Source organism: Acipenser ruthenus, chromosome 10, assembly GCF_902713425.1.
Source record: "Acipenser ruthenus chromosome 10, fAciRut3.2 maternal haplotype, whole genome shotgun sequence".
NCBI classification, from domain to species: Eukaryota; Metazoa; Chordata; class Actinopteri; order Acipenseriformes; family Acipenseridae; genus Acipenser; species Acipenser ruthenus.
Genome location: NC_081198.1, coordinates 19,412,807 through 19,426,766, shown reverse-complemented (window position 1 = coordinate 19,426,766; position 13,960 = coordinate 19,412,807). Strand labels below are relative to the sequence as shown.

General features: G+C 37.5%; 1 protein-coding gene and 1 long non-coding RNA gene across 2 annotated transcripts in view; one reads left to right on the top strand and one right to left on the bottom strand.

Moving 5' to 3' along the window:
* acbd6 (acyl-CoA binding domain containing 6) overlaps window positions 1-9,872 on the bottom strand; it is an 85,750-nt gene extending 75,878 nt beyond the window's left edge. The window contains exons 1-3 of the mRNA XM_034022730.3: window positions 9,312-9,872; window positions 8,158-8,222; window positions 5,180-5,276 (exon numbers count right to left, since the gene is read on the bottom strand). Coding sequence (XP_033878621.2) covers window positions 5,180-5,276; window positions 8,158-8,222; window positions 9,312-9,578 — 429 coding nt within the window. The 5' untranslated portion in view covers window positions 9,579-9,872. The remainder of the gene's footprint in view (window positions 1-5,179; window positions 5,277-8,157; window positions 8,223-9,311) is intronic.
* Window positions 9,483-13,837, top strand: LOC131738148 (uncharacterized). Its single transcript, XR_009329676.1, has 3 exons — window positions 9,483-9,585; window positions 11,091-11,282; window positions 11,615-13,837. It is a non-coding gene; the product is annotated as an uncharacterized LOC131738148 (long non-coding RNA).
* The last annotated feature ends 123 nt before the right edge of the window (window positions 13,838-13,960 follow it).

Below are 13,960 nucleotides of genomic sequence, written 5' to 3'. Positions count from 1 at the left end.
GACACGGAACCTTAGGTCCCCAGGGGGGGTCGCTTATAAAAGCGAGGTCAGTTTGTCCTAATCAGGCCATGCAAGAAGAGAGAGGTGCTAGATCTTAGTCAGCCTCTTCACCATGCTTCACTTGGTATAGGGCTTTGCAGCACTGAGAACCCTTGTGCTGAACCCTGGTTGGCCATCACTGGCCACGTCCCGTCTATAAAATCTTGCAAACGTGTGGCGTGTGGGCTCTGTCAATGAACCAAACTGCCACATTGCAGATCTCCTTCATAGTCACCCCTTCAAAGAGGGTCCTTGCCACTGACCTCGTTGACTGGTCTGTCACTCTCTCAGGGGGGGCGGAACACCTGCAGACTCATACGCTGCTGTAACTGTGTATCTGGAGACACTCTGTTTAGAGACTACCTTCCCTTTGGCTTTAGATCCGAAGCAGATAAAACGCAGTTCCATCAATCTCCAGTTCTTTGTTTGATCACCATAGAACACCAGTTCCACTTCATGCAACAGTTTGAAGGAGGGCTTATCTCTTGCTGGTCCAGTATGGAGAACCACCGATGGCATAGGGTGGAATCCTTCGTGGCGAAAGTGTCCGCTTTCAGGGTGCTGAACTTCTCCCAGATGGCCTGCACCCCTTGGGAGTTAAGTCACCAGTCTGCATTCGACAGTCGTCCTCGAGAGAGACGGTCGACGGAGATGAAGCATACTGTAAATGTATTTGGGCATGAATATCATCTCTATAAATGGCATTTTCCAGAAGAAAGACATTTAGTGCAAAATCTATTTTCCCCGCTGGGGATGAAAACTTGGGGATGAAAAGTGAGAGCCAGTAATTATTAAAAAAAAACAAAAAACAAAAAAAAACAAACAGAGCTAGGGAATTCCCCCCCCCCCCTTGTCAAATCACACCCTGCTGTTACTGCACTTCAGCTTCAAGGCCTCGGCTGCTGCCATTATGCTTTTGCTAAATTACAGAGAGAGCACTGGGTCAGGTACTCAATTTCCAAGCACTTCTTGGATTTATTGGGTTCTGAGTCTCTGTTTTTATTTTCTCAATCCACAAAGCCTTCATTTGCACAATACGATATGTAGCACTGGATAGGGTGAAATATGGGAGTAAAATGGTTCATTTTTACTGAACATCCGTAAGGTAATATTATTGGGAGGATCATAAAATACAGCTGTGTACCAAATATAAAGACTGAAAGAGTGTTGTCTGTATCTGAGATATGGCCAGTGGTTAAAAACTGTAACGCTTCTTGAGTATGGACTGTAACTTGACAGAGAATCACAGAATGCACAGAAAGCAGTTTTCATGCCATTGAAAATATGAAGTTGCCATTTGAAATGGGTTATGAAAATTAGCAATTTAAATAATGGAAATTTTATAAAACAGTTAAACAAATGCTCCGATTGGCTGAAAACATACAGGCATGTACTGTATTACTGCAATGGGATTCATCATTTCCGCTAGATCGGTGTTTCTTGGTCGAGTCTGATTTTCTTCTACAGAACAGAAACAGATATGTGTGCTCTCTTTCTAATTTGTGGCTCAGTAATATACTTTCGCAGACAGCTGTTCATTTACTAAGAATACTGTGACAATGCTCCTGAAGGCAAATTTGTTTTTTGTTTGACTGCGATCAGGGCGCTCCTAAAATCTGTAACGGTACATAAACAGTTAACGTTCAATTCAATTAAATACCAATAGAGTCAAAAACATACTAACTAATGTTTACTAGCCCTTAAAGTATAAAAAAAAAACCCTTATATTAACTCAGGTTGCAGTTAAATCAGTTAGTTGAATTGCAACAATACATTTACCCGAAAGTTATTGATAACCCAAAATGTGTACAAAAGCAAGCGGCAGCTTCTTGAAGACTTCTTCACGATCAGATTGTAAACTACAAATACCCTCATTAGAGCGGAACCAGAAAACAGTGGGGTTTTAAAAACAGAATGTGTTTTAAATAAAGTGCTTTATGTACAACTGTGTTTGTGAAAGCCAGTGTTAACAGTACATACAATGAATGATGGGTCGCAATCCCATCAGATGTGATACAGTTTAAATAACAAGGTGAAAAATGATGGTTACATTTTTTTTTCCTATCCAATCTTAAGGGTGGGGGGAGGGTTGGGAAAGACTGGCACTCAGCTGTGGTTGTTTAAATTGGTTATAGGTTAAAAGGGCTTGTAACCAGGAGGTCCCCGGTTCAAATCCAGGCTTTGTGTGACCCTGAGCAATGTTGTTGTAAGTGACTCTGCAGCTGATGCATAGTTCACACACCCTAGTCTCTGTAAGTCGCCTTGGATAAAGGCGTCTGCTAAATAAACAAATAATAATAATAATAATAATAATAATAATAATAATAATAATAATAATAATAAATTCTCAATCAGGCCTGTTATGATGAAAATGTTTCAGATCAAGGGGTTAATGCAACATTGCGTACAGGGTGTGAATAGTCTTACTGTCTTCTCAGTTTATATAAGCAACAACCCCCTTGAAACGTGTCCAATCCCATGAGTCAATAACCTTTTTGTTTAATGTGAATGGCAACTGACTCTGCCTGGTGGCATTAAATGACAGGAATGGGTGAATTTACGGCCAAGCCATGTCTATATTGGAAGAACAATCATTACTTTCACTACAACTACTGTACCTGTGTCAATGGCTTACAGTACTATTCAATATAGTTAAATGTACCATTAACCACAGATACTGTATGCAAAACTCGGGCCTATAGTTTCCAGTAGCAGTGGTAAAGTAACAGGCTTTGACAAATATAAAACATTTACAACTCACTCAAATGCATTTACTTTTCTTGTTTTAACTTTTGATAAAAGATAGTTCATAACGCACTTTTACAAAGACCGTCTAAAACTGTAGTCCAAACACAGGTGCGTTAAGCTCAAAATATATCAGGTTTTAAAGTCTAATGCTCGCACACTGTATATCACAAAATGACACAAAGATCAAAAAAAGGCCAAAGCAGAAATATACTTAATCTTATTCACACTCACATGTGCAAAAAAAGTGACAAAGTGCTCAGAAGTGCTAAAGTGCAAACGTTTCAGCAGCCCCCACTGCTATCATCAGTGCATGATACTAACCACATGTTTACCATTTATATAGTCTCAAATCATTCATGTTAACAATATACACATAAATCCAATTGGTCTAATCATACATTTCTTGGAGATTAGAGGATGTATAAACTTTAATTTTAAGACTACGAGTGCAAGCTGGGCAATGTTGACAAGGAAAATTCCCAACACTCCCACTCAGCATGCCAGTCCTAACAGGCTGTGAATTAGTATCTGCTCTCACCACTCTATCTCTTAGGTTTTTACCTTTTGAGTATACATACAATGGAAAGATCTTTAAAAAGATTAGTCATTTGTCTGTCACTACTTAATATGTGCCAATGAATATTGACAATACCCCAGACCTGATTACTGATGTTACTATAAGTAGTCTTAAATGCAAGAAAATGTCTCTTTGTTTTGGTACCTTTTTATCCAAATCTTGTCTCAAAATGTTACGACATTTTAATAAAGCAGAGTTTAACCACTATACAGGATAGCCTCTACAAATGAAGTCTTGATAGAGCATATCTGATTGATAATCAAAAGCTTAATTGGTAGAGCAAATGTGTCTTAAATGCACAAACTGGCTATAAGGTAGACCTTTTTTCGATGCAACAGGATAGAAACTTAGCATGCAATAGGCTGTTCTTTTCCGTATCCTTTCTATATAAAGTGGAACTCAAAAATGACTAAATAAAAATCATTGTGTCTAAAAAACTAACTTGTTGGGCATCCACATGGTGTGTACATTTAATACGATCTATCCAACCATTAATGTACACAATACAATTCATTTTCTGAACCATTCCATACAATCAATATAACGCTTCCAAAATAATGTAAAAGCATTATTGTTCCAAATATGGAGGTCCTCTAAATAGCCCAGATAAAGATTTGCATAGTCTGGTGCCATTGTTGCACCCATAGCAGTACCTTGAATCTGCCAATAGAACTGATCCTCAAAGAGAAAATAATTTTAGTTAAAACTAATTCTGCAAAATTAAGAAGTAATTCAGTTAGAAAATCTGAAACATTTCAATTCTATTTCATCTTTTATTTAATTGTTTCATACAACATTCTACCCCCTCAAACACACGTATTGTTGGTTGGTCCTATAAATACAATTTTCACACCATTCTTTAACCAAGAAACCCATCGTGAAAACAGAGCCAGTACTGTACTGGACATAAATCATCTTTTTACATTAACAAAAAGTTTAGCCCTTGATATTCTTACACTTCAACATCAAAAACATTTAGCATGGTACGTGACTGCCACCTTCTGGCCAAAAACAATATAACACAGGCATCTGATTGTGTACAAAAATATAACGCAGACGTCTGATTGTGTACAACAATATAACACAGACGTCTGACTGTGTTAAAGGCCAAGTAAGAAATATAGCCTAATTATAGTATGAAGTTATTTCTGTACTAAATATGCTCATTATAATAGCCAATCTCTATTGGTTAGCTTCCTGTTGACGATGTATATCAACATCATTTTAATGCACTCAATTCAGAAATATTAGAAATGTTTGGTTTCTGAAAAAATAATTCTGATTGTGTATTTCAGTTATTTCATTAGGGAGTTTACACCACCTAGAATGTTGCATCTGAATAGTGGTCATGTAGATTTACTGGAACATTTATTCTATTACATTACTACATGTGTAGAGGACTGCATTAAACAAGCAACATTTCTTTTTTTGCCAGCAGAGAAAGATAACTATGAAACCCCATCCCTCTCGCCAGTACAAATATACTAAATTGTGTATACAGCCTATAGTATTACATAATAGCAGGGCTGGGAAATATGCAGAAATAGTGAAAGAGTAGAAACAAGCTAGCCCTTCAGGCAGATGGTAGAGACCGGGGGATTTTGAGATTTTAAAGAGATGAATATAAAATAGGCTGTGTAGGTGTTCGGTGGGTTTACAGGCAGGTGTTCTTGCTTTGCAAATAGCTTTCTGGTACTCTTGGAAATCATCCATTCAAACATAATAGCTGCAAAATGATATTTCTATGACATTATTAATAAATGAGTGTTGTAAAAAGCCTGTTTTTATTTTTCTCTCTTGCTGTTAAAATCGTACCTTGGGATTCCACTCGGGATCCAGAACCTTTACAGATGCAACATACTCCTGCATTGCATGGATCACAGTCATGTCTCCCAGCTGCTTCCAAGCCTCCCTAAACAAATGAGTCAAATGAAATTACAAAATTAGAGGTAGCTGGATCATGAAAAAGTACATCTCTGTGATAGGGGAGCTAATATCTAGAGTTAGAGGGGCACATTTTGAAAGAACTAATGAGTCTGACCAACTGGCATTCATACTGATGTGTATTAAAGAGGGCTGGCCATTACTTTTTCAAGACTACTGCAGGCAACTTTACCAGTAGGCTACATACCAACTTAAAAACATTGGACTGCAAGTGGGTTTCTTTGATATAAAACAATGTTTATAAAATGATCATGCTCAAAGAACATTTATATACAGTGCCTATAGGAAGTATTCACCCCCCTTGGACGTTTTCACAGTTTGTTGAGTTACAACCTGAAATCTTGATGCATTTAAATGGGATTTGTTTTCCTTTGATTTACACAATCTACTCAACACTTTCAATGTGTGAAAAAAATGGGGGTGAAAAAGCCCATGTAAAATCCTGCTTGGAATTTGCAAAAAAACATGTGGGAGACTCTGAAAATATGTGGCAAAAGATTCTGTGGTCCGATGAAACATAAATTGAACTATATGGCCTAAATTCAAAGCGTTACGTCTGATGCAAACCCAACACAGCACATCACCCAGGTAACACCATCCCTACTGTGAAGCATGGTGGTGGCAGCATCATGCTATGGGGATGCTTTTCATCGGCAGGGACTGGGAAGCTTGTCAGGGTAGAGGGCAAAATGGATGGAGCTAAATACAGGCAAATCCTTGAGGAAAACCTGCTTCAGTCTGCAAAAGACCTAAGACTGGGATGGAGATTCACCTTTCAGCAGGACAATGACCCCAGCACACAGCCAAAGCGACACTGGAGTGGCTTAAAAACAAGAAAGTGAATGTCCTAAAGTGGCCCAGTCAAAGCCCGGACTTGAATCTGATTGAGAATCTGTGGCAAGACTTGAATATTGCTGTCCACCAACGATCCCCATCCAACTTGACAGAGCTTGAACAATTTTGCCAATGGGCGAATATTGCACGATCCAGATGTGAAAACCTGGTTGAGACTTACCCCAAAAGACTCACAGCTGTAATTGCTGCCAAAGGTGGTTCTACCAAGTATTGACTCCACGGGGTGAATACTTATCTAAGCAAGACATTTCAGTTTTTTTTATTTTTCATTAACTGTTGTTTCACAATAAAAATTCTCTTGCCTCTTTAAAGTGTTGAGTAGGTTGTATAAATCAAAGGAAAATAATCCAATTTAAATGCATCTAGATTTCAGGTTGTAACACAACAAACTGTGAAAACGTCCAAGGGGGGGTGAATACTTCCTATAGGCACTGTACAGGTAAAAGCTGATGCAGTGTTAGCAAGACAAACTCAAAACTTGCACTACAGCTATTCTGCAGGGTGCTGATGAGAGAGCTGTATATAATTTAGTGTTATGGTGCTTTGATCAACCACTCACTACACTAAACTGCTGGAAAAGTACGCCGACATCCTTAACACTGTTCCTTAACAGGAAAGCACTACAATGTGGTAAGCTGACTGCTTGCGTTCCTAATTTACATACAGTTTCAGTCAATTCAGTACCAAAACTTAAACTAGAAATTAAGAGTTTGGGTGTCATCTTTGATCCTGATCTATCATTTCAGACTCATATTAGGGAAGTTACTCATATTAGGGAAGTATCTTTTTACCATTTGAGAAACATAGCCAAACTGAGACCAATTACTTCCGTATCTGATGCCAAGAGACTAATGCATGCCTTTGTTTAATCTAGAATTGATTACTGTAATACACTTTTTTCTGTTGTCTCAAAACATGTGGTATCCCGCTTGCAGCTTGTTCAGAATACCGCTGCTAGAATTCTGACTAAAACCAGGAAAAGTGAACATATTACCCCTGTTTTGGCCTCTTTACACTGGCTCACTGTGCAGTATAGAATTGATTTTAAGATTTTGCTGTTAACTTACAAGGCCCTGAATGGATTAGCACCTAGTTATTTGCAGGAGTTACTGACCCCTTATCTTCCAAACCGCACGCTGAGATCACAGGATGCGGAGCTGCTGGTTATTCCTAGGGTCAACAAAATCAACACAGGACGCAGGGCTTTTTTCTTGTAGAGCTCCTAAATCATGGAATGCTCTGCTTCGTTTGTCAGAAAAGCTGCGACCGTTAGTTTTCAAGTCAAGACTAAACGCATTTTTATAAAATGGCTTATCATCTTAGTGGGTTTTAATGTAACTAAAAAAATGCTGCTTTTGTATTACTATGTATACTGTTATTTAAATGGTCTGACTGTGGAAGTTGTATGTGTGACATACTATACAAATGTATTGTGGTTTGGTTTTTTTTGCTATGTACTGCACAGTGCTTTGTGATACTTTTGTATAAAAAGCGCTATATAAATGCAATAAATAAAATAAATAGCAATGTGTTCTCTACTTAGCACCATTACAAGATGCTTCTAGTGACTTCCCTACCAGGGCTTTCTGCATCATCAGTGTGAGACTAAAGTAACAGTGAGACTAATTAAAACTGGATGCATCTCGTTAGCAACATCAATTAACTCACATAGCACATCACAGCGTAATTGTCTGCAGTAATAATAATCAAATTAGTCTCACGTTTATGATGCAAAAAGCCCCATTAGAAGCATCTTGTGATGGCCTTTAGTAGGTAGCGTATTACTAGAAACAATGTTCAGCTCAAATATTTTAAAAATATGTTTCAACGATGTATAGAATTTTAAAACGAAATACAATGAATGTCACGTGTTTGAGAGAATCACTGAATTTTCTACACACTATTTATTCTACCTTAAAGTTACTTAACGACCAGTCTACTTTCTTTCTGTTGAAATAATGCACAGACATTCCTGAGTGATTATGTTCACCTACCACTTCTGTTTCCCTTCAAAGTCAAAGAACCCTGGTTTTGTTGTGTTGCACTTCCCAACCTTGGCCTAACAAGAAAGACAGAGGGAAAAGAAAGGCATTTCAAAATTCTTCACTTTGAAACTTTGCATTAATGCAACACATATATATTAAAAAACACATTTTAGATGCATTTTCAGCTGATCCTATTAAAAGGTATATGGACCAGTATGACATTTTAGGATTCTAAAAAGGAACGAACAAACCTCCATTAGGTTTACTTAGCTCTACCCAGATGCTTTTTAAAGTGTATTTTTCAAATTAAATGTGTTTACTTACAGTTTTGTAAACCCAAATGGGAAAAAGCTGTTAACCATTTGTAAATCACAAATTAAAATGTAACTTTTTCTGCAAACTTTTACTATCCTTTTAAGATAGACTACTGGGACAGAAATGGTTATCCCTTTAAGAAGAGGTCTTTGTCTCCTTTGATGGGATTAAGGAATGTTTTGCAACAACAACCTGTTTGCAGTATCTGATAGTAAGTATATTGTGGTTTTAAAACTGTAGGCAAAAGTTTGGCAAGTAGTTGTTACAAATGTATTTTATAAACTTGTATTTGTTAACAACATAAAACTGTACAACATTTAAGTTTTTATTTCATAGCCAAGAAGTGGTGTGTCTGTCAGAGACTGAAACTGGGAGAAACAGTGATATCAGCCAGTTTGGCTAAATTTGTCATTTCCTGGACTTATCTTTCTGGAAAGTTGCATAGTGCTTAAGTTAAACTAGCAGTTCGATCCATTCCATTTTCCCTGTGAGCAGTTAGAGCCAGTTCCACTGTCTTGCCTAAGCTTTACAAAATACATGTGTGGAACCTCTGAACACAATAGGCCTATTTGCAGAGTAACTGTAGTACAGCACTGTTATATGCTATTTATATAGAGCCACCTTGATTTCAAAGCTGATTACTGGTCTTTGTAAGGTTGTTGACTGAGTAAAAACAGATCGTATAGTGTAGTGTACTGTACTGTACTGGAACATCCACAGTCGACCCACACTCGCTTTGCCCACAGCAGCTGTCTCCCGTCACTCGGGAGATTTCCAACCACAGTAGCATCATCACCTAACCGCCTCTATTTCAGGTACACGAATAAGAAGGTTGCTGATGTTGTTACCTGTTTGTACCTGGCGTATAAGTAAAGGAGCTGTTCTCTGCTTGCAGACTGAATCAGCCCTCCCAGCCGCTCTGCCGCTGCTTCGAACTCGGCTTCCAGCACCGTGCCCTCCTGGTGACGACCCCAGTCCCCGGCGCCACATCCCTCCTCCCCGGGACCTGAGTCTGAATCCGAGCCGCACAGTGGCTCCCCCGTATCGGGCCGGGTAGGATCGGTACCTGAACCTGTAGCCGAGTCGGGGGAAGATGAAGGGGAACGGGACGCCATTTTTACGGTAAAAATTAAAATATTGGGACGAGTATATCCAAATATATGAATTTAGTGTCGTTTATAACAATTCAGTCCACTTAGGTTCGTTTTCCAACTACCGCTGTAGCTCGCCTGGACTCGCCTCTCACAGATCTTCTTATTCGTTACAGTCGGACTTGTTGCTAAGACTGGTCCGTCCACAGGCCGCTTCTCTAAGCGCTCCCTCCCAGGGAGCAAGGAACACGCAGAAAGGTTCCTGCCTGAGACGCTATTTGGCGGCACAATCCCAATTTCAAAGCAAACAGAGTTTAAAATCTGCAGACACAACTTTGATAAGTAGTCGCAACAAGAAAAATACGGTTGGCTGAGTTTATAGAAATTTGACAGTTGATAAAATTGTGATGCACGTGCCAGTACATCCAGGTCATACGACGGGAGTTATGGACTTGTCTAAGTTTTATCCTGGAAGTTTGGTATTCTGCACATTTATACTGTAGATCAGAATTCCAGTTAGAATCAACATTCGTTCAGTAAAACTAGTTTCGGAAAAACAACTTCCGATTTTGTGGAGGATGTCCCTAACCAAGTGGAAGGGATTTCCCAAGACAGCTGAGCGGTGAAGGGAGATAAGAGTTGATGGGAATTAACTTTTAAAAAAGGTGGTCGTACACTTTCACTTACAATGCTAATATATAAATACACTGAAGGTGCGTTGGATTAAAGCTGCTTATCATATGGTTTTTTTAAAAAAAATTCTGAATCGTTGGTAATTTCGCCAAGCACAAAAATAGCTCAACTGTTCATTCTTTGTGTGTGTGTGTTGAATATAAAGAAACAAAGAATCATAAAACGGTAGACATTATGCAGGCACACAAACTTTTGATATGTGAAATATAATCTTCAAATATAGTTTGACTAAAGTTTTCAGGTGTGGTCCGCCAGTTTATCAGTTAATTTTCTTTAATAATTTGATAAAGATGCGTCGCTGTTCGGCCTTTGCATGCAGCAAATTATCGACCAAGGGATGTGGCAAGACTTTCCACTTGTAAGTATTCATTTTAGGTTAGTAACGTATTAGTTTAAATAATGTTTTTAACCGATAAAACAACAAAGTAAAGCAGTCATTACAGCAAGAATCACACATTCCTGAAAAAAAACAAGTTTCTTAAGAATGAATTGGGTGTGTAGATAGTTTATCCGTCCTCAGTACATCTGTAATAAGGATGTAAAAACGCAACACACACTGCTTTTGGACTGATGAAGCGAATTTAGCATGAAGAAAGCATGAGTAAAGTCTCATTTTTAATTATCAATAACATGTATAACAGGATACTTTAGTGTAATATGTATATACTGTATGGAAACCAAACTGTTGTGTTTGAATATTGCCCATTCTGAAATGACATTGGCATTTTGAAATGAGAATTAGTATTTATATATAATATGTATATTTATGACGTGTAAGCACATATAGTTTGCTTCATGAAAAAAAGTAAAATATATTTGATCATGCACTCTTTCTTCTTTTAGGTTTCCTAAGAACATTGAGAGACAACAGCTATGGGTGGCCAGGATGAGGAGTCAGGAGTTCAAGCCATCAAACAGGGCAGTACTGTGTTCTGATCATTTTGAGGAGGCATATTTTGATAAACTGGACAATCTGTTAGACAGAGACCAGATGTAGTACCGACAATCTTCAGCTTTCCTGATCATCTTCAAAAGGTAGATACTTAATATTGACAAAACACAATTTATTTAAAAGAAATACTTAGTTACATCATCCACACACCCAAACTCAGTTATTGCAGAAAAAGTAATCAATTGATTATGGCAAATAGTTTGTTTTGCAAATATTGATATTATCATTGAGTACATGGGGTAAATGTAAAATATGCTTGCTATCTTTTATCAAATCCAAATAATTATAATTTATCCGGTTCTTAATCAAAGGCAAAAAAAAAAGTAGAAAAATTATTCAAGTTTTCATGTTTGATTTATATAGTGCAATAAGATTACACTATTTTTATGTATCTGTGTCGCAAACCACCTTCAAGAAGACAACCTGCGGAGCTACACAAAAATCCACCAGTAGCAGGATCAAGTCATCAGCAGACTTCACCAGGCAAAGCAATTACTTCAGCAGACCATCAGTACTGCACAGCCAGCCCACAGTCAACGAAGAGAAAGCTTCACCAGACTGTGGATGCGTTTCAGGCCTACAAAAAAAGGTTGAAGCTAGGTCAGCAGAAAACCAGGAGGTTGAGGAAGAAAGTAGAGGCCCTGCAAAACATTGTTGACTCCATGCAGAGTTCACACATGATCTCCGAGTCTTCTCCAAGATCAGGCTGCATCACTTGGCCAGGTCATTCACAGCCAGTGCCACTGACAAGCTGGTCAGAAAGACACTTGACAAGCTAATTTTGTTCAAACACCAGTATATTGCGATTATTTCGTTTTTGAAAATGTTGATTAAGATATGTACATATTTGATATATTATTTTTAAATGCAATAATGTAATGATTCTGTGTTTGTAAATCTCAATCAATTTATCTGGTATAAAGCTTTGTTTAAATGTACAAGTATATTTTCAACGTAAGTCAACTTGAATTACAAAATAGCTGCTTTATATTGTGTTCAGATTGCAGTCATTTAGTTTTTGAAATGTTTAAGATATGTACATTTTATATTTTACTTTTAAATGCAATAGTGTAATATTTCTGTGCTATTTCATTTAGTTTTTGAAATGTTGAAGATATGGACATATGATTTATAATTTTAAATGCAATACTGTAATTGTTTTAGAAAAATTATTTTCTAAATCAACTTAAAAAATTAATTGTTATTGAAAACTGTTTCTTTCTTTCATAGTATTTAAGTCTGTTTATGTTTAGAACTATGAAGTAAATGCATACTTAGCTGTTAGACCTAAGTTTAAGCTAAATATAGTGAGTGTAAGAGTTCTGTATATAGTAAAATTATAGAATTGTATAAAAAGTGAACACCATCTTCTATCTATAACACTGAAGAGTTAAGGTGGGGATCCTTTGTTATTTATATAACTGAGTCATTTGTTCCCTTCATACAATATGCTCAGAGTAAGTTACATGTATTTATGTATTTAATTACTTAAATATAGTACAGCATACACCTGCAATTACAGTAACTTAATTATTGATAATAGTAAAAATGAAGGCATTTAAGATGCAGTAAGATTCTTCTTACTGTGTTTGGGATTTATTAATATTAATACGTTTTCTCACCTTTTTTTTTAGCACCGTTGCCTATATGCTTTGCACAGCAGTGATCAGACAAAGCTACATGTAGCTGATCCAGTTCACACTTTCCCTTCACTTATCCATTGGTATTTCTTAACCACCACTTGTACATAAATACAGAAATCTGCTTGATTTTTCAAAGGAGGGCTGTTTCAGTACTACCGTAGCATTTTCTATCAGCTAGCTTTGTATTTGGTAACATGGCAGTATTTCTAGTATAGTTCCTTTTAGAAGAGGTCAGTTTTAATCTCTTAAAATTCACAGCTTTAGGCAGGCAGGTTCACAGACTTTGAAGCTGATGGTAATTGGTGGGGTTACCCTTAGTAGAACGGTGCTGTAGGGCAGCAGTGTGGAGTAGTGGTTAGGGGCTCTGGACTCTTGACCGGAGGGTTGTGGGTTCAATCCCCAGTGGAGGACACTGCTGTTGTACCCTTGAGCAAGGTACTTTACCTAGATTGCTCCAGTAAAAACCCAACTGTATAAATGGGTAATTGTATGTAAAAATAATGTGATATCTGTATAATGTAAAATAATGTATAATGTGATATCTTGTAACAATTGTAAGTCGCCCTGGATAAGGGCGTCTGCTAAGAAATAAATAATAATAATAATAATAATAATAGAACGGTGCTGTGCTTTGGCAATAGTAACCCTGGCTCTCCCACGATGGACATGCAGCAGTGAAGTTGCTGGAACATCACATTTTTAGCTATATCTAGAGAACCTGTTATCCAAATGTGAATAAACTTGGTGTGGTTGGGCTAATGAAATGATACCCTGAATTAGGCCACTTGTATGTCACAGTATGGTGAACTCTTATCATAGACAAGCTCACACTAGAATCACACATTCTTGAATTGCCTTTCAGACAACCTATTTAACTTGGAAATTCAGTAGTATCAGATGTCACGTTTTAAAATAAAACTATATGTATGCAATAACGTGTTTCTTTCAAAACTGCATGTTTGAGACCCTGTGTCACTATTGAAAGTGCAAAACGGGTAAGATTTATAGAATTGTTTTCTTCGCTACAACCACTTCAATGGTCTACCTTCAGAGATGTTTCCAGGACGATCTGAAACAAACAAGGGCCTATTAAGAGTAGACAAATGAACTCCATGCGT